The sequence below is a fragment of the Scyliorhinus canicula genome, chromosome 20, assembly GCF_902713615.1.
Source record: "Scyliorhinus canicula chromosome 20, sScyCan1.1, whole genome shotgun sequence".
In the NCBI taxonomy this organism is placed as follows: Eukaryota; Metazoa; Chordata; class Chondrichthyes; order Carcharhiniformes; family Scyliorhinidae; genus Scyliorhinus; species Scyliorhinus canicula.
Window position 1 is genome coordinate 67,886,157 of NC_052165.1, and position 19,361 is coordinate 67,905,517.

The 19,361-nt window shown below is 47.0% G+C and overlaps 1 protein-coding gene across 2 annotated transcripts in view; it reads right to left on the reverse strand.

The window, feature by feature from the left end:
* Nucleotides 1–17,182: 17,182 nt before the first annotated feature.
* The window catches only part of LOC119955325 (lactosylceramide 4-alpha-galactosyltransferase-like), a 32,349-nt gene continuing 30,170 nt past the window's right edge, over nucleotides 17,183–19,361 (reverse strand). For both annotated transcript variants that reach the window (XM_038781424.1, XM_038781425.1), the window contains exon 2: nucleotides 17,183–18,876. In XM_038781424.1, the coding sequence (XP_038637352.1) occupies nucleotides 17,717–18,715 (999 nt within the window). In that variant the 5' untranslated portion in view covers nucleotides 18,716–18,876 and the 3' untranslated portion in view covers nucleotides 17,183–17,716. The remainder of the gene's footprint in view (nucleotides 18,877–19,361) is intronic.

Consider the following 19,361-nt stretch of genomic DNA (forward strand, 5'->3'; position numbering starts at 1 on the left):
GACCCCCTTCCTTGCTCACTCATAAGTCCACCCAGTGTGGGGCATGGTCTCACACAACAATCGCCGAATACTCAGCCTCCACCACCCCCGCCAGCAAAGCCTTGTTCAAAACAAAAGAAAATCAATCCGAGAGTACACTTTGTGAACCTGGGAGAAAAAAGAAATCTCCTTCACTCTTGGCCATCCAAACCTCCACGGAAAGGTTCCATAAACCTTTTTAGCTCCTTCGCTGCGGCTGGCACCCTCCCGGCCCTCGAACTCGACCGATCTAACCTCGGTTCAATGACCGTATTAAACTCCCCTCCCATGATCAACCTATGTGAGTCCAGTTCCGGGATCTTCCCCAACATCTGCCTCATAAACTCCGCGTCATCCCAGTTTGGTGCGTAAATATTTACTCAGACCACTGGCATCCCCTCCAACTTCCCACTTACCATAACATACCTACCCCCCGAATCCGCCACTATTCTCCCTATATCAAATGAAACCCAATTAACCACAAAAGCAATCCACCTAATTTTAGAATCTAGCCCCGAATGAAATTCCTGCCCAACCCAACCCTTCTTCAGCCTAGTCTGATGCACCACCCTCAGGTGTGTCTCTTGTAACATTGCCACGTCCGCCTTCAGCCTCTTCAGATGCGCGAACACACGAGCCCTCGTGACCGGCCCATTCAGCCGTCTCATATTCCATGTGATCAGCCTGGTCATGGAGGGCATCTTGAGAGGTATACCTCGTGTTGCTGTCTACTTAGATGACGTTTTGATTACAGGGTCGTTGGAGCAGGAACATTTGGCAAATTTAGAGGCTGTCCTTAGATGCTTTTCAGAGGCTGGAGTCCATTTATGTCGTACAAAGTGCGTCTTTCAGGCGAAGGAAGTAGTCTACCTCAGTTATCGGGTGGACCACGTCGCAGAGAAGGTGCGCGCAATTCAACAGGCCCCCCTCCCCGACTGACACCGCATCTTTGTTCTTTTCTCGGCCTCATAAACTATTTTACGGGAAGTTCCTCCCCGATCGAAGAATCACACCTGGGTTTGGGGGTCAGCTGCAAGAAACTGCTTTCCTCCGGGTAAAACAACAATTGTCATCATCTGGGTTACTAACCCACTATGATCCTGGAAAGCCTTTGCTCATCACGTGTGATGCATCCCCGTATGGTATTGGGGCCGTCCTATCCCACAAGATGGAGAACGGGGCCGAGCGGCCGATAGCTTTCACCTCCAGCACATTGACAGCAGTTGAAAAGAAGTACGCGCAGATCGAGAAGGAGGGCCTGGTGATGGTCTGCAGTGAAAGGCTTCAACCAGTACGTATATGGCTGCCACTTCACTATCGTGACTGATCATAAGCCTCTATTGGGACTTTTCCGAGAGGAGAAGCCAATACCGCCCATTACTTCCGCCCGGATCCAGTGCTGGGCTTTGTTGCTCGCTGCCTACGAATATTCTCTGGAGCACAAACCAGGAACCCAGATAGCGAATGCCGTCGTACTGAGCCCATTGCCTTTATCGACCGGCCGCATGTCATCCCCCACGACCAGTGAGGTGTGTCATGTTAGAGTACCTTTAAGAAATGGATGTTTAAACAATGTACCTTTAAGAAATAGAGTAGCTCATATTACTGAAGTGATGTCAGAGGGTGAGCAGAACTCACTTCTGCTTTTTGGGAGTTTTAGTTTCAGTTTTGAGGAAAAGAGCTTGGGTGTGTCTGTGTTTGCAGTGAGCTGGATTTGCTGTGATCTCTGCCATGAAAGTCTATCTCTGAATCATTTGGGTGATTTAAACTCATAATAGTAATGACTTTAACCTGATGTGTTTCTGTTGTTAAAGGTGTTAAGTCTTTTGGAAGTTTGAAGGAACATTTTGAGGGATTATTTAGTGGCGTATTATTTTCGGGGCTATCTTTGGAGTAAGGGGTGGTAAATGATCCAATGTTTATTTAAAAAGGTTAAGTTAATTCATGGAATAAACATTGTTTTGTGTTTAAAAACCCATGTGTCCATAATTGTAGTACCACACCTGGAGACCAAGCCGTGTGCTTCAAAAGCAACAATAGATTAAAGGGAGAGGTTGGTTGAACTCCATGATACATTTTGGGGTTCTGAAAACGCCACTCCCATAACACGTGGTTGCAACCTTAAATTTTATGACTCCTTGCCTGTCATGGCATCACAGATCCATGAGTGGACCCAGATGGAGCCAGTTCCATCAAAGGTTCGGCATATAGTCCTGTATGGTGGGCAGCATAGGCAGCTCCCAGGCGAGTTGTGGGCATTTTCCTCCAAGCTGTCAGACTTTGGCGTGGAAGACAGTATCCTCTTGTGGGGGACGCGTGTTATTGTGACCAAAATGAAAATTTTATGTCTGGTGGCCAGGCCTCGACACCGACATTGAGAAGGTGGCCCAAAACTGCTTCATTTGCCATGAGCATCAGAAGCTTCCGCCGGCCTCGCCAATACATCACTGGGAATATTCAGGGTGGCCTTGGGCGTGCTTGCATGCGGATTTCACCGGCCCTTTTCAAGGATCCATGTTCCTTCTATTAATCGATGCCCAGTCTAAATGGTTAGTGGTGCATAAGATGGTAGGCACAACGTCCTGTGCAACAATCGAGAAGATACGTTTGTCTTTCAGTACACATGGCCTCCCCGAGGTGCTGGTCACGGACAGCGACACTCCGTTCACAAGTGAGGAGTTTGCGAGGTTCATGAAGATAAACAGCATACGCCATATCCGCACCGCTGCACACCACCCGGCTTCCAATGGGTTGGCTGGAGCGTGCAGTGCAGACATTCAAACGAGGCCTAAAGAGACAGTTGTCTGGGTGTATGGACACGAGACTGGCTCGTTTTTTATGTTTTCATACAGGACCACTCCACATGCGATGACTGGGGTAGCTCCCATGGAACTCCTAATGGGTCGGAGACTTAGCATGGTTTTCCCGGACATTGGCCCAAAAGTACGCCGCACTCAAGAACGGCAGGGACATGGTTTTTCTCGGCATCGGCCGATTCGGTAGTTTGCTTCCGGTGACCAAGTGTTCGTTCGAAATTTTGCTGGTGGTGTCCATTGGGTCCCTGGCATTATCTTTCACCGAATGGGACCTATTCTTACCAGGTGCAAGCCCAGAGCCGTCTACAGCGCAAGCATGTTGACCACGTTCGGTCCAGAAGACCATCTCTTCCAAAGGTTCCCCGTCCCCGGAGCTCAGTTCTACAGCCACAGAGACCAAACACAGTGGAGAGTATTCCTCACAATCTTCCTCTGGTGCCGCACTCAAAGCCTGTGCTGGTCGTTGCAGAACCGTGTGGAGATGGGGACGGCGAGATGACGGAGGCAGGGGACTCTGACTCCGAGATGGAGACACCGGACGCCTCAGAGGGAGAGTCCTCAGAGTTATGGGCCATGGATATACAACCGTTACGCCGTTCATCATGGAAGCGCCGTTCTCCGTCTCATTACATGCCGCCCGATTCAGCGCCTCGTGCAAATGGTGTCCGGCCTGCGGCAAAACGAGTCCGACGCTCTCCTTCGCCAAGGTCTTCGGTGGATTCCTTGGACTTTGGTGGGGAGAGATGTTATAACCTGCCTGCTTACCACTGGCTGGGGACTAATGGCAATCCCACAATTCTTACGGAGCATGAACTTCCCCAATGTGGGGAGCGGAGAAATCATTAGCAGATTCCCTCCATACATAAAGCTGGCCAGTTTGGAGCCAGCTAGAGAGGAGTGAGTAGCAAGGGAGTTGCTGCTGCTGTTGTATATATATGTTATTGCAAATAAATGTTATTTCTTTTTATCCCTCAACTCGTGCTGGATTCTTCGTGGCCCTCACAAAAGGTAGGAAACCAGAGCATCCGGAGGAAACCCAAACACGGGGAGAACGTGCAGACTCTGCGCAGACAGTGACCCAAGCTGGGAATCGAACCTGGGACCCTGGCTTTGTGAAGCAACAGTTCTAACCATTGTGCTACTGTGCCATCTTACATCTTCAAAGAATTCTGGTAGATTTGCTATTCATGATTTCCCTTTCGTAAAGCCATACTGACTTTATCTGATTATACCACAGCTTTCCAAGTGCTTTGCTATCAAATCCTTGATAAAGGACTCTAGCAACTTCCTTTCTACTGATGTTAGGCTCACTGGTCTATAAAGAACAAAGTACAAAGAAAAGTACAGCACAGGAACAGGCCCTCCAAGCCTGTGCCCGAACTAAAAAAAACCTTCTTCCCTTACTCGGGCTGAATGCCTCTTTTTCCTCCCTATTCATGTACCCATTCAGACCCTCTTAAATGTTGCTAATGTGTCTGCTTCCATCACATCCTCTGGCAGTGCATTCCAGGCATCCACCAATCTCTGTGTGATAAACATACCCCGTACTTCTCCCTTAAACTTTCCCCCTCTCACCTTGAACTTGTGCCCCGTTGTAATTGACACTTCCTGCCCTGGAAAAAGCCTCGGACTGTCCATCCTGTCTATGCCTCTCAAAAGTTTATAGACCTCTATCAGGTCTCCCTTCAGCCTCCGGCTTTCCAGTGAAAACAATCTTGTTTACTCAACCTCTCCTCATAGCCAATACCCTCGAGACCAGGCACATCCTGGTGAACCTTCTTTGCACTCTCTTCAAAGCTTCCACATCCTTCTGATAATGTGGTGACCAGAATAGCATGCAATACTCAAAATGCGGCCTAACCAAGGTTTTATATAGATGCATCATGATTTCTCCACTCCTGTAGTCAATGCCCTGGCTGATGAAGGTAAGCATGCCATTTGCCTTGTTAATCACCTTGGCCACCTGGGTTGCCACTTTTAGGGAACTGTAGACCTGCACACCCAGATCCCTCTGTACGTTAATGTTCCTAAGGGTTCTACCATTTACAGCATAATTCATACCTAGATTTGATCCTCCAAAATTCATCACCTCGCATTTGTCTGGATTAGATGGGCGGCATGGTAGCACAGTGGTTATCACTGTTGCTTCACAACACCAAGGTCCCAAGTTCAATGCCCAGCTTGGGTTACTGTCTGTGTAAACTTTGTATGTTCTCCCCATGTCTGCGTGTGTCTCCTCCGGGTGCTCTGTTTTCCTCCCACAAGTCCCGCAGACGTGCTTGTTATGTGAACTGGGCATTCTGAATTCTCCCTGTGTGTGCCCGAACAGGATTCCGGTTCCAGTGAGGGGCTAGCACCGGCACCACATGAAACACCCACGGAACACGCAGAAAATGGTGGGAGAATCGCTGGGTCTGTGCTGGACATGTGCAGGGCTGACAAGCTGCAGCCGCGTGTACACTTATACCCCCCCACACATGCACCGATCGCGCCCGAAACGATGGCGCCGGTTGTGCTGGACTACGTATCTGTCCACCATGACCCTACAGCCTACTTCCTGGTCACCCCCCACTACTCCCCGCAGCTCTGGCAGAAGCCCCCGGCTAGCAACATGACTGTCGGTGACATATAGCGGTGCTGGAAACTGTCCGTACGCCTTTATTCTTTCCACATTTTCCGACATTATATTCCATCTGTCAGGTTTTTGTCCATTCACTTAACCTGTCTATATCCCTCTGTAGACTCTCTGGTCAGAATTTTCTGGCCGCTCCCATTGGCGGGATATTCTGGTCCTGCTGACAGTAACCCCAGCCATGGATTACCTGGCAGCTGGTGGTGCACACAATGGGAAACCCCATTGACAGCGACAGGACCAGAAGACCTCAATACAGATGATATTGCCATCTTCACCACTTGCCTTCCCACTTATTTTTGTGTCAGCTACAAACTTGGCAATAGTACGTTTGTTTCCATCCAAGTCACATATATTGTGAATAATTGTGGCCCCAGCACTGATCCCTAGGACACTCCACTAGTTACAGGTTGCCATCCTGAAAATGCCCCACTTAACCCAACTCTCTATCTTCTATCAGTTAGCCAGTCCTCTATCCATGCTAATATACTACCCCCAACACCATGGGCTCTTACCCTATTAAGTTGCCTCTTGTGCGGCACCATATCAAATGATTTTTGGAAATCCAAGTATATTTCATCTCCTGGTTCCCCTTTATCTATACTACTCATTACCACTTCAAATAATTTTTATAGATTTGTCAGGCATGCTTGATTGTATTATTAAATGCTCTGCTATTACATCCTTTATAATGAACTCAACATTTTCCCAATGTCAAACTAACTAGCCTCCAGAATACCTCCGATCCTTTTTGAATAAGGGTGCTAGATTGGCAGTTTCCCAGAATTTAAGGATTCTTGGAAGATTACTACCAGTGCTTCCACTATCTCTGGCTACTTCCTTTAATATCATAGGATGCAACCCATCAGGTCCAGGAGACGTATCCATCTTTAGCCCCATTAGTTTCCCGGCACTTTTTCTCTAATGATAGTTATTATTTTTATTTACTTCCCGCACTTTTGTCCCTTGATTATGTAGTATGTTTGGAATGCTGTTAGTGTTATCTATCATGAAGACTGATGCAAAGTATTTTTTTAACTCTTCTGCCATTTTCTGGTACTCTATTATTATTTACACAGCTTCATTCTCTCAGGGGCCGATGTTCACTTTTGCCTTGCTCGCCGTATTTTTATATATTTAACAAAGCTCTTACTGTCCATTTTTATATTACTTGCTAGTTTACCCTCATAATTTATCTTCTCCCTCTATTGGTCATCTTTTGTTGGTTTTTAAACCTTTCCCAATCTTCAGGCTTACCACTAATCTTTGCCACATTGTATGTTTTTTTTCTTTCAGTTTAATACTATCCTTAAGTTTCTTGGTTAACCATAGTTGATTTATTCTCATCCTAGGATCCTTCTTCCTCGCTGGGGTATACTTTGGTTATGAGTCGTGAACTATTTTCACAACGTCTGTCATTGCTGATCAACCGTCTTTTCTGATAACCTCCTTTTCCAGTCCACTCCAACCAACTCTGCCCTCATTCCTTTTTAATTACCCGTATTATTTAAGTTCAGCACAGTTGTTTCTGACCCAAGTTTTCACACTCTCAAACTGAATGATAAATTTTACATGTTAAGATCACTGTTTCCTCGGCTATCTTTTACTATGAGATTGTTTATTAAATCTGCCTCAGTGCACATTAACAGATCCAAAACAGCCTGATCCCTAGTCGGTTCCACAATATATTGTTCTAGGAAACTGTCCCTAATATACTTTATGAATTCTCCCTCATGTCTACCTCTGCCGATTTGATTTTCTCTATCCTCATGAAGATTAAAAAAATAAATTTAGAGTACTCAATTTCTTTTTTCCAATTAAGGGACAATTTAGCATGGCCAATCCACCTAGCCTGCACACCTTTAGGTTGTTGGGGTGAGACCCACGCAAACACAGGGAGAATGTGCCAACTCCATTCGGACAGTGACCCAGGCCCAGGATTGAACCCGAGTCCTCAGCGCTGTGAGGCAGCATTGCTAACCACTGTGCCACCATGCCACCCACCTCATGAAGATTAATGTCACCCATGATTAATGTACTCCCTTTTTTACATGCACTCATTATCTCCTGTTACATTCTATGTCCTACAGTACAGCTATAGGGGGCCTACAGACCACTCTCACCAGTGTCTTCTTTCCCTTGTTATTTCTTACCTCCACCCATATGGATTCTACATCTGATTCAAGACCATTTTTTGCTATTGTACTTATTCCATCTGGTACTCACAAAGCTACCCCACCACCCTTCCCTTCCTGCCTGTCCTTATGAAAACGCACACACCCCTGGATATTTAGTTTCCAGCTTTGACCTCCTTGTAAACACATTTCTGCATTGGCTATAAGATCATACCTACCAACCTGTAATTTATGCCGTTAATTTATTTATTTTGTGCCACATATTATGTGCATTTAAGTAAAGAGCTACTAATGTTGCCGTTTTACAAGTTTTTCCCTTTGACCCTTTTTGCTTTTAAAAAATGTTTGTACACTCTGTCCCTTCCTGTCACACTTTGGTTATCACTACCTAAATAGCTGCCTTTCAGTATTGCCACGGCCTTTAGCATTCTAAGCCTATGTATTCCCTCTCCAGGTCCATCCATCCTCCCCCCCACCCACCCATTTAGTTTAAAAACCTCTCTTACTCCCTTAGCTATGCAGTTTGCAAGAACACTGGTCCCAGCACAGTTTGGATGTAGGCCGTCCCAATGGTACTGTCCCCACTTTCCCCAGTACTGATGCCAGTGCCCCACTATTTGAAACACACTTCTACCATGCCAGTCTTTGAGCCATATATTCATCTCTCTAATTCTCTGTACCCTACACCAATTTGCACAAGGCTGAGGTAATAATCCAGATATTATAACATTGGAGGTTCTGTTGGTTAATTTATTGCTGAGCTCCTCAACTCTCTATGCAAAACTTCTTTACTCATTCTATCTTTGTCTGTCGTACCTCCATAAATCAAGACAATGGGATGCTTCCTATCCCACTACAAGTTCCTCTCCATCCCAGAGCAGATATCCCAAACCCTGGCACCAGGCAGGCAGCACAGCCATCTGGATTCATGCTTTGTTGCGGAGAACACTATACTGGCCCCTACTACATTCTTACATATTCCCCTCACTTGAATGACTTTCTGTACCATGGCCAGTCAGCTCACTTGCCCTGCAGCCCCCACGCTCATCCAAACAAGCTGAGAGAACCTCAAACCTGCTGGACAATTGCAGAGGCTGACTTTCCTGCACTCCTGCCCTTTGGGTCCTCTTACCTGCCTCAGCGTTTTGACCACTTTCCAACCCAGAAGACCCTATACTAAGGGGTGTGACCACCTCCTGAAACAAAGCATCCAGGTAACTCTCTCCCTCTCTGATGTGTCGCTGTGTTCGCAATTCAGCCTCTAACTCAATGACACCGAGCAAGTGTTCTTCAAGCCGCAAACACTGCAGACATGTTTGCCCTGGATCACAATGTTATCCAGGAATTCCCAAATGCTGCAGCCTTGGCACATCATCTGTCCTTCCATCCTTAATGCGTTTTAAATAATTACATAATTAAATTATTTACTTACTTGGTACATTTTATATATTAAATAACCACCACTATGTACACTGTTTTAAAACCTAGAGTAAGAGTAGCACTTAACCATTTACCAGTTTCGCACCCAACAGCTAACTCCTTTTCCTATTGGGGCGTCCAATCCAAACCAATCCAAAAGCCATGTTTGCACTCTGATTACTTCTCTTATGTTAACTCTATTCTATTTTGGACCACTTGTATCACCTTACCATATTATATGCTAAATTTCCCTGTTCCAGACATAGGTTTTTCCACACATTGCGCCTTACACAGAGAACTTACCAGCCAATCCAACTTTCTTGTGACCTGACAGTTGTCTTTTGCTTCCCCCACTGCTGCTTCACAGCAGCTGAAATACCATGATATAAATCACTTCTTCCCTTGCAACAGGGCTAGACCACTTTCTGAAGGGTGAAAACGTTAGAAAGCAGAAAGCAAAAGAGCACTTCTTTCCTCTCTGCACTGAATTCCCACTTTGACCCAAATTCGCAAATATACTCATTTGTCTTTCAGAGCCTTCACAATGATGCACTATCAATTACGACGAGACGAGAGTAGAGAGTAATAGAGGCTTTATTACACAGAGATGTGTGGCCTCCTACAGCAGCTGATGAAATGGCTGCTGTTCGGAGAGCCCACACATTTATACTCCGCCTACTGGGCGGAGCCAGCAGGCAGGGATCTACCCCAGTACCTGTAGTACAGGGGCCTTACCGTAATACTCATATATACAAGAGAATTCATTTTCATAAGACAACAGTGGTGACTACCACATTCACCCCCTGTTGAAAATGAGTCCAGCGGGGGTGATGGAAAACTATTTACATACAGATTGATTTTTAAATTACAGAGAATGTTACAAATTTAGACGATCGGGCGCTTTGATCTGTTGTTGAGCGCGCCGCAGTGCTGGTGGCGACTCAGGCGTCGGCTTGGTCTTCGGTGACTCCGGGAGTATGTCGTAATCCTCTTCATCCCCGGGTGGGAGCAAGGGGAGGACAGATTGTCCCGGAGTGGGGGCTGCGGTGGGGTGCACCGGGGGAAGGGAGGGTGGCGCTGGGGCAGAGGGGGTGGGGAGTGTGTGGGGACCCAGCTAGTGCCAGATCCCTGAGGGAGACTGTGTCTTGGCGGCCGTCGGTGTACACCACGTAGGCATTCTGCGGGTTGGCGTGGAGTAGCTGTACCCTCTCAACCAACGGGTCCGCCTTGTGGAGCCGCACGTGCTTGCGGAGGAGAACGGGTCCTGGAGCTGCCATCCACGTTGGGAGCGAAACCCCGGAGGTGGACTTCCTGGGGAAGGTAAAGAGACTTTCATGGGGGGTTTCGTTAGTTGCGGTGCACAGGAGTGACCGAATGGAGTGAAGTGCGTCGGGGAGAACCTCTTGCCAGCAGAAGGCCGGGAGATTTCTGGACCGTAGGGCCAGCTGGACGGCCCTCCAGACCGTCCCATTCTCCCGCTCCATCTGCTCGTTTCCCCTGGGGTTATAGCTGGTCGTCCTGCTCGAGGCAATGCTCCTGTTGAGCAGGAACTGGCACAGCTCATCGCTCATAAATGAGGATCCCCGGTCGCTGTGGACGTAGGCGGGGAAACCGAACAGAGTGAAGATGGTGTTGGGGGCTTTGATGATGGTGGCAGACGTCATATCGGGGCATGGGATGGCGAAGGTGAATCGGGAATACTCGTCGGCCACATTAAGAAAGTACGTGTTGCGGTCGGTGGAGGGAAGGGGCCCTTTGAAGCCCATGCTGAGGCGTTCAAAGCGGTGGGAGGCCTTCACCAGGCGCACACGGTCTGGCCAGTAGAAGTGCGGTTTACACTCTGCGCAGACCTGGCAGTCTCTGGTGATAGCCCTGACTCCCTCGATGGAGTAGGGCAGATTGCGAGCCTTAATGAAGGGGTAAAAGCGGGTGACTCCTGGGTGACAGAGATTGTCATGCAGGGTGCTGAGTTGGTCCACTTGTGCGCTGGCACATGTACTTCGGGACAGGGCATCGGGGGCTTGTTGAGCTTACCGGGGCGGTACAAAATCTCGTAATTGTAGGTGGAGAGCTTGATCCTCCACCTCAAAATTTTATCATTTTTGATCTCACCCCGCTGTGTGTTGCTAAACATGAAGGTAACCGACTGTTGGTCAGTGAGGAGAGTGAATCTCCTGTCGGCCAGGTAATGCCTCCAGTGCCGCACAGCTTCTACAATGGCTTGGGCCTTCTTTTCGACAGAGGAGTGCTGGGAAAAGAATGCCACGGGCCTGCCTGCCTGGTTGAGGGTGGCGGCCAGAGCGATGTCTGATGCATCGCTCTTGACTTGGAAGGGGAGCGTCTCGTCGACCGCGTGCATCGCAGCCTTGGCGATGTCGGCCTTGATATGGTTGAAGGCCTGGTGGGAAAGTGGTAGATTGAATGAGTGGGCGGGCCTTGTCCGCATAGTTTGGGACCCATTGGGCGTAATACGAAAAGAACCCCAGGCATCGTTTGAGGGCCTTGGGGCAGTGGGGGAGGGGAGTTCCATGAGGGGGCGCATGCGGTCGGGGTGGGGCCCTAGAACCCCATTCTGAACCACATAGCCGAGGATGGCTAATCGGTTCGTGCTGAACACACACTTTTCCTTGTTGTAAGTTAGGTTGAGGAGTTTGGCGGTGTGGAAAAATTTGGAACGGTTAGCGTCGTGGTCCTGCTGGTCGTGGCTGCAGATGGCGACGTTGTCCAGGTACGGGAAAGTGGCCCGCAGCCTGTACCGGTCAACCATTCAGTCAATCTCCCGTTGGAAGACCGACATCCCATTGGTGACGCCGAAGGGAACCCGAAGGAAATGGTAAAGACAGCCGTCCACTTCAAATGCGGTGTACTGGCGGTCCGCCTTACGGATGGGGAGCTGGTGGTAGGCAGATTTCAGGTCCACTATCGAGAAGATCCGGTACTGTGCAATCTGATTGACCATATCAGATATGTGTGGGAGGGGGTACGCGTCAAGCTGCGTGTACCGATTGATGGTCTGATTGTAGTCAACGACCATGCTGTTTTTCTCCCCGATCTCCACCACTACCACTTGGGCTCTCCAGGGGCTGTTGCTGGCCGTGATGATACCTTCCCGCAGCAGCCCCTGGACCTCAGACCTGGTGAAGGTCCTGTCCTGGGCGCTGTACCGTCTGCTACTGGTGGCGATGGATTTGCAATCCAGGGTGAGGTTTGCAAAAAGGGAAGGTGGGTCGACCTTAAGGGTCGCGAGGCCGCAAACAGTAAGGGGTAGTAGGGGCCCGCCAAATTTCAGGGTTAGGCTCTGGAGGTTGCACTGAAAATCCAGGCCGAGTAGCAAGGCAGTTCAGAGGTTGGGGAGGACGTAGAGCCGGAAGCCGCTGAACTCTACGCCCTGGACGGTGAGGGTGACGATGCAGTTCCCCCGGATCGCCACGGAGTGGGATCCGGAGGCCAGGGAGATTCTTTGGTTGGCGGGGTGTACTGCGAGGGAACAGCGCCTTACCGTATCGGGTGGATGAAGCTCTCAGTGCTCCCGGAGTCCAGAAGGCAGGATATCTCGTGCCCGTCGACCTTCACCTTTGTCGAAGCAGTCGCGAGGTTGTGCGGTTGAGACTGGTCGATCGTGACTGAGGCGAGACGCGGCTGGTCGTCGACAGTTGCAGGCAATGAGCGGCCTGATGAGGTGCCCGATGGGCAGGGATCCTGAGGCAGGTAAGTTGGCGACGCCTGTGGGACGCACATGTCCTGGGGCAGACAAGATGGCGGCTCCCTTGGGCCGTACCTGTCCTGGGGCAGGCAAGATGGCGGCGCCCATTGGTTCTGAGGCAAGCAACATGGCGCCGGCCAAGGGCCACACGTGGTCTGAGGAGAGGAAGATGGCTACGCCCACTGGCCACACGTGGGGGGCGCCGGGACAATAGCGGTGATTGAGTGGGCCTGGCACACTGCAGCGAAATGTTCCTTCTTGCTACAGGCCTTGCAGAGCGTGCTCCACGCCAGGCAGCGCTGCCGGGGGTGTTTTGACTGTCCGCAGACGTAGCACTTGGGTCCCCCGGGGTTGGTTGGCTGCCGCGCGGTGCTGGCGTGGGGTTGGCTGAGGGCGGTCGCTGATGGAGTCCACGATGCACAGGTGTGGGGGGGGGGGGGGGGGTGTAGGCCGTGTGGTTGAGGGCATAAGCCTGTACGTTGCGTGAGGCGAACGTGAGCGAGAGCGCTAGATTCTTGGTCGGCGCGAGGTCAAGCGTGGCCCCTTCTAAGAGGCGCTGGCAGATGTAGTCAGACCCTATGCCTGTAACGAACGCATCTTTCATTAGCAGGTTCGAACGTTCAGTGGCCGAAGCGGCCTGGCAGTCAGTCTCCCACAGACTCACCGGGACGTTGGTGCCGCGTGGACAGGATGTGCCTGGCATAGATCTTGTTGGTCTGCTGAGCGTAATTCTCCTTCAGTAGCGCCATGGCCTCTGCGTAGGTCGGCGCATCCTGGACGAGGGGAAAAATGTTGGAGCTCAGCCGTGTGTACAGAATCTGGAGCTTCTGTGACTCTGAGATTGGGTCTGGAGCAGACCCGATGTACGCTTCAAAGCAAGCTAGCCAATGTGCAAAGTCCTTTTTGGCGTTGTCTGCTTGAGGATGCAGCTGCAGGCAATCCGGCTTGTTGCGGAGGACCATCTCTGAAAAATCTCTGTGTAATAAATTGATGCGCTATCAATTATGGCAAGACGAGAGTAGAATGTAATCAAGGCTTTATTACACAGAGATGTGTGGCCTCCTACAGCAGCTGACAAAATGGCTGCTGTTCGGAGAGCACACACATTTATACTCCGTCTACTGGGCGGAGCCAGCAGGCAGGGATCTACCCCGTACCTGTAGTACAGGGGCCTTACCGTAATACCCATTTATACAATAGATACAACAGTGGTGACTACCACACACAACATTCAGCAACAGACTGCCAACATGCCTGATCACAATTCTTCACCAGACCTCATTCTTTCTGAAGATGCACTAACACAAAACATAGAACCATGCACCAATGTAAAATACATGCCCTTCGGTGGGTCTATTTAGCCAGTTTGTTGGGTTTGCACCTGATGATTCACAATTCACATGTAACGGTGGCAGGGACAGCTGTGGGGGTTCCATGTCAGGGTGTACAATTCTCTCCAAGCTGTGCTCAGCTAGTCACAGATGCTGAGCCATCACAGAGAAGGAAATGAGTAGAGGTGCAGCAAGTGTGTAAGATGCTGGGAGATGTGTCGGGTACAATCTCCACAATAGTTGAGAGGATGGAGGAATCCAGCTCCAGAAGTGATGGAGTGGTGAAGCAGGGGATTGTGAAATTGTCTGCCGTGGAGAGAGTAGCCATATCCATAAAACATCAACCCTGACTATCAAATGCAGGCCCTGACCACAGCCATGCAAAAAAATGTCTACTGCTGTGAACAGGATGACCTATTTTTATCTGGGTCTGACAATGAACCACTGATCTTCAAGATGCGACTCAGCAGATAGCGAGAGATGGGGCGCTGAGCTAAGAGAGCGGTGATGGCAAAAGGGAAATGGAGCTCCAGTCGAATAACGCCCACAGGGATGGGAGAGTTGTGGGGTGTAATCTCGTAATTCAGAACTAATATTCTGGAGACACATGTTCAAGTCCCATAATGGCAGCTGGGGTAAGATAGCCTCAGTAACAGCGACCATGATTGTCCCAAAAAAAACAATGTGGTTTACTAATGTCCTTTAAGGAAGGAAGTCGACTGCCCTTACCCTGTATGGCCCGTGTGTGACTCCACACCCAGAGCAAAGTGATTGACTCTGAAATGAAATGAACAAGCAAACCACTCAGTTGTATCAGGCTGGCTCACCACCACCTTTTCAAGAGCAATTAACGATAAGCAACAAATGCTTTCCTTTCCAGAGATAATCACATCCCATGAAGGAATATAAAGATAAACTTTTGGCCACTGGTCTCCTAACAGTAGATGTGGTGTCAGACAGAATATAAATCAGAAAATTAGAAGTGCATTAAACCAGGGTAATTATGACAGACATAAATCTTCATACAAACTGGACAAACCAAATATGTAGCAAATGTGTGGAGGAGGTGTTCATGGAATGCATACAATATAGTTTTTTAGGTCAGTATATTGAGTAACCAACAAGGCAACGAGATATGTTTGACCGAGTATTATACAATGAGAAAGGATTAAGTAATAGCCTTGGAGTAAATAGGTATGAAATAGCGATCATAACCTGACAAAATGTTATATTTAGTCGAGAGTCATTGAGTTAAGTTCAAAATGAAGACTTTAAAAGAAGTCGTTTCAGAGATAGTGGATGCATAGGTTTTGCTCTTCCAGAGTTCATTACATTCCTGAACAGCCTCTGTCGACTGAATGATGACATGATAACGTGGCTACGAAAGGGTCACAAGACAGGAGTGGGGGAGTTCTCCCCAGATAGCGGGTAGAGTACAAGTATGGAGTAACTGCTCAGCTAGTGAATAAAGTATTGTTTGTTACAAGTCCTTTGTTGTCAGTCTTTGGGAACCAGCACTTCTATCGTCCCCATGAATGGAAATAACAAATGTATCCACACAATTCAAGAAAAGAGGAATAGAGAAAATGGAAAAAATAGGCCTTTTGGTCTGACATCAATAGTATGGAAAATGCTAGAAGTTATTATTAGGGGTGTTGTTACAGAGCATATTAAATACCATGCTATTGTGCAGAGTCAACACAAATTTATGAAAAGCAAGTTGTATTTGTTAAATCTATTAGAGTTTTACTGAGGTTGTAACTAGTAAGCTGATTAATGGGAACCAATGGATGTCGTAATTTGGATTTTCAAAAACGTATTCAATAGTGTCACACGAATAGGGCTCATTGAATTGGGGAAAATATATTAGTATTGATTGAACTTTGGTTAATGGACAGAAACAGTGTTAGAATAAATAGGTCTCTTTCGGTTTGGCAAGCTGTAACTAGTGGAATACCACAAATGTCAATGCTTGCATCTCAGTTATTAATAATATGTGCTAATGGCTCAGGTGAGGGGACAGAGTGTAATGCATCAAAGTTTGTTAACAATACAAAAATAGGTGGGAAAATAAGCTGTGCAAAGGAATACAAGAGACTGCAAAAGGCTTTTGATAGGTTAAGTGAGTGGGCAAGACAGCTCTGCTGCATCAAGAAATACCCCACTAAACGTGCCCAAAACCGGACATGGATTTTTTTTTGGTTGAATTGCATCCAGGATGTTACATATTTCTTTTTGCAAAATATTCACTTCTCTATTCTTCCAAGTGAGGGAACTGGGAAATGTTGCCATTCAAAAGGTATCTGGTTGGCTTTGGACCTGAAACATAGAAAATCATAAAAGGTACAGCAAACATTATATTTACTTTTATTCAAAATAATTTGCAGTAGTAGGATGAAGAATTTTAACTGCAATTGCATAGGGCCTTAGTGAGACAACCCCTAAAGTGCTGTGTACAATTTTGGTTTCCTTAGCGAAGGAGTTATGTAGTAGCCTTGGAGGGAATGCACCAAAGCTTCACTGGACGGATTCTTAAGATGAGGGGATTGTCCGAGGAGGAAATGTTGAGTAGATGTGTCTATGTTCTTGATACTTGTGTTGGTGTTGTTATTGTTTGGTAATTATTATTGTTTTTGAATTGTTTTGCAAAGTTTTGAGATGACGTGCAAAAATGCCAATAAAAATATTTTTCAAAAAGAGAATGTAAAAGAATGAAAAATTATCTGTTTAAAAATAAACTTTTTATAGGGCTTCACAGGATAGATGTTGGGAGGATATGAGGTCAGTGATTGAAGATTGACGTCAGGAGAAACGTTTGCACTCAAACAACCGTAGGACTTCTCTGCCCCAGATAACTTTGAATGTTTAGTCACTGAGTATGTTCAAGACTGAGATCGATAGATAAGGGATGAGGAATTGAAGTCGGATATCAATCCTGATTGTACTGAATGGTCGGACAGACTTGCAGAGCCAGTGTACTCCTTCTCATTTCTTAGGTTCTTAGTGAAGGTTGTCAACTCAATCCTGGCAAATGCTTTAAAAATGCCGAACATCTATTCGTCAAAGAGTCACACCGAAATGTCTTACAAATATATTAAAACTTTTTATCAGGACTGAAATTAATTGGCTCTGCAAAATTACAGCATTTATTCATACCACCGTCATATACAGAAAATTAATCGCAATCATATGCATGTGGAATCATATCATTTACAGTGAAGAAGGAGGCGATTCGGTTCATCAAGTCTGCACCGGCCCTTGGAAAGAGCACCCTATCCACACAAAGCAGTAAACCTACCCAACCTTTTTGGACACCAAGGGCAATTTATCATGGCCAATCCACCTAACCCGCACTTCTTTGGACTGTGGGAGGAAACCGGAGCACTCAGAGTAAACCCAGGCAGACACGGGGAGACTCCGCACAGACAGTGACCCAAGCCAGCGGGATTCTCTGTTGACTGTATCCTACATCACCAGGAAACCTATGAGCCGTCAGTGGTTCCGGAACATCCCGCATCCCTTTGTAGTATTGTTAAACACACTCATATCAACTGGAATATAAATTTAAAATGCGTACATTTAAGGCCTTGCACAGCTATGGTTAATTTACATTTGATTATTGATACCTTTAAAGTAACACTATTTTAACTTTGTGGGCAGTGTTATACATTTCTCCGCCAGCTCAATATTTTATATGAGACTGGACAATAGACAGAAGTGAGTTGGTCAATCATCACTTTTGAACCTATCTGAAATCTGGTCCCACCACTCTTTTTGTTCCATATATGCAGAGCATAAGAATTGTCCAGTAACTTCTGGGCCTCAGACTTACTCATCACCTCAAAGTATTTTTTCCAGTCCTGCCAATGGATTGGATAGAAAGCCTCAGGAGGTAACATCTTCACTCCTTTGCATTGTTGAATCTTGGTTATGCTCGTCTTTTGACACCACTTTTTAAGAACACGAGTTGCTAACTGAGGTCCTTGGTGACCCCAGATCCATCCATTGTAGTGCTCAACAAAGTCCGTTAAACACTGCCCAATGAAGCCATGGCGCCGATCAAAAGCCATAAAGGCCGTATTCAGTAAATACTGCTGTTCTCTGCCAATACAGTTGGTGAGGTTGAGCAAGTTCTTAAGAACAATAATATCAGTGTCTAAGTAAATCCCACCATATTTCCACATGAGGACAAGTCTACAGGCATCGGACAGAATTGGTATTAGATACGGTTGCCACCATTGGCGAAGTCTTGAATACCACAAAGACAATGGAGTACCAGCAAAAAGTTCCTTCAAATCTAATGGCCTGATCTCGACATTGGGAAAACAGTTCAACAAGGAAATCCCCAAGGTTTGAGTATTTTTCATAGCTGAAAGACCCTTCATGAGAAGAACAATTTTGGAACCGGGATGAGCCCTTGTTGCAGATTCCACGGAACACATGGACAAAAACGATGGGTTGGTTTTGTCAGAGGTTTCCACAAAGAAAATAGTTGTATTATCGTCAGGGTGATGGGAATCACTTCTTCCCAAATTTAAGCCAATGGATGAGCATTTGATGTGGTTGGGCAACATGTAATTAATAGCTTTACTTTGTGCACCACCTCTGTAGTACAGCATTATCAAAAAAACCAACTTTAATGAAATCAAATACAAACACATAACTTGCACCAGAAATTATTCTTCTGTTTATTCCTTGGTACTAAATATCTGTAAATGAAGTGTGGCTGCCGTTTTGGCTTTTCTTCTGGTGATGTGGAGAGATATTGTCTCATTGGTTTAACCATCGTGGAGCAATGAACTGATTTGCCGTTCAGATTCTTCTGCAGACAAAGGACAAATATTAGCTTTAATTTTCCACATCACCACTTTTTTTTTTAAACTAATAAAACCAGTGCCATATTAGCAGCTACTGAATGTAAAATTCAACAGTGTGGAGTATTGGGATTCTGATAGAAGGCACCACAGACTATTAGGAACTAGATTTGCCCAATCAGACATTCATATCATTGAGGGAAGACAGAAAAAGAAATTCAATCACACCTTCTGTCTTGCAAATCCTAATGGGCCAATGTTAAGAACAAATCAACACTGTTATTAATATATCAATTGTGTTTAATCAGAGGAAAGTGGTGGCATTAATCAGGGATTCAGTTGGGCTCTTATATTTGGAACAGGCTGCTTCCTCCTGTACCCTACTGGTCTGGGTCACTGAATTGGTAAACCAGAAACCTACAGCAATGCCCTGCGATTCCAGACTTGAATCCCACCCAGGTAGATGGTAAAAATTATCCTGTGGTAGGCATGT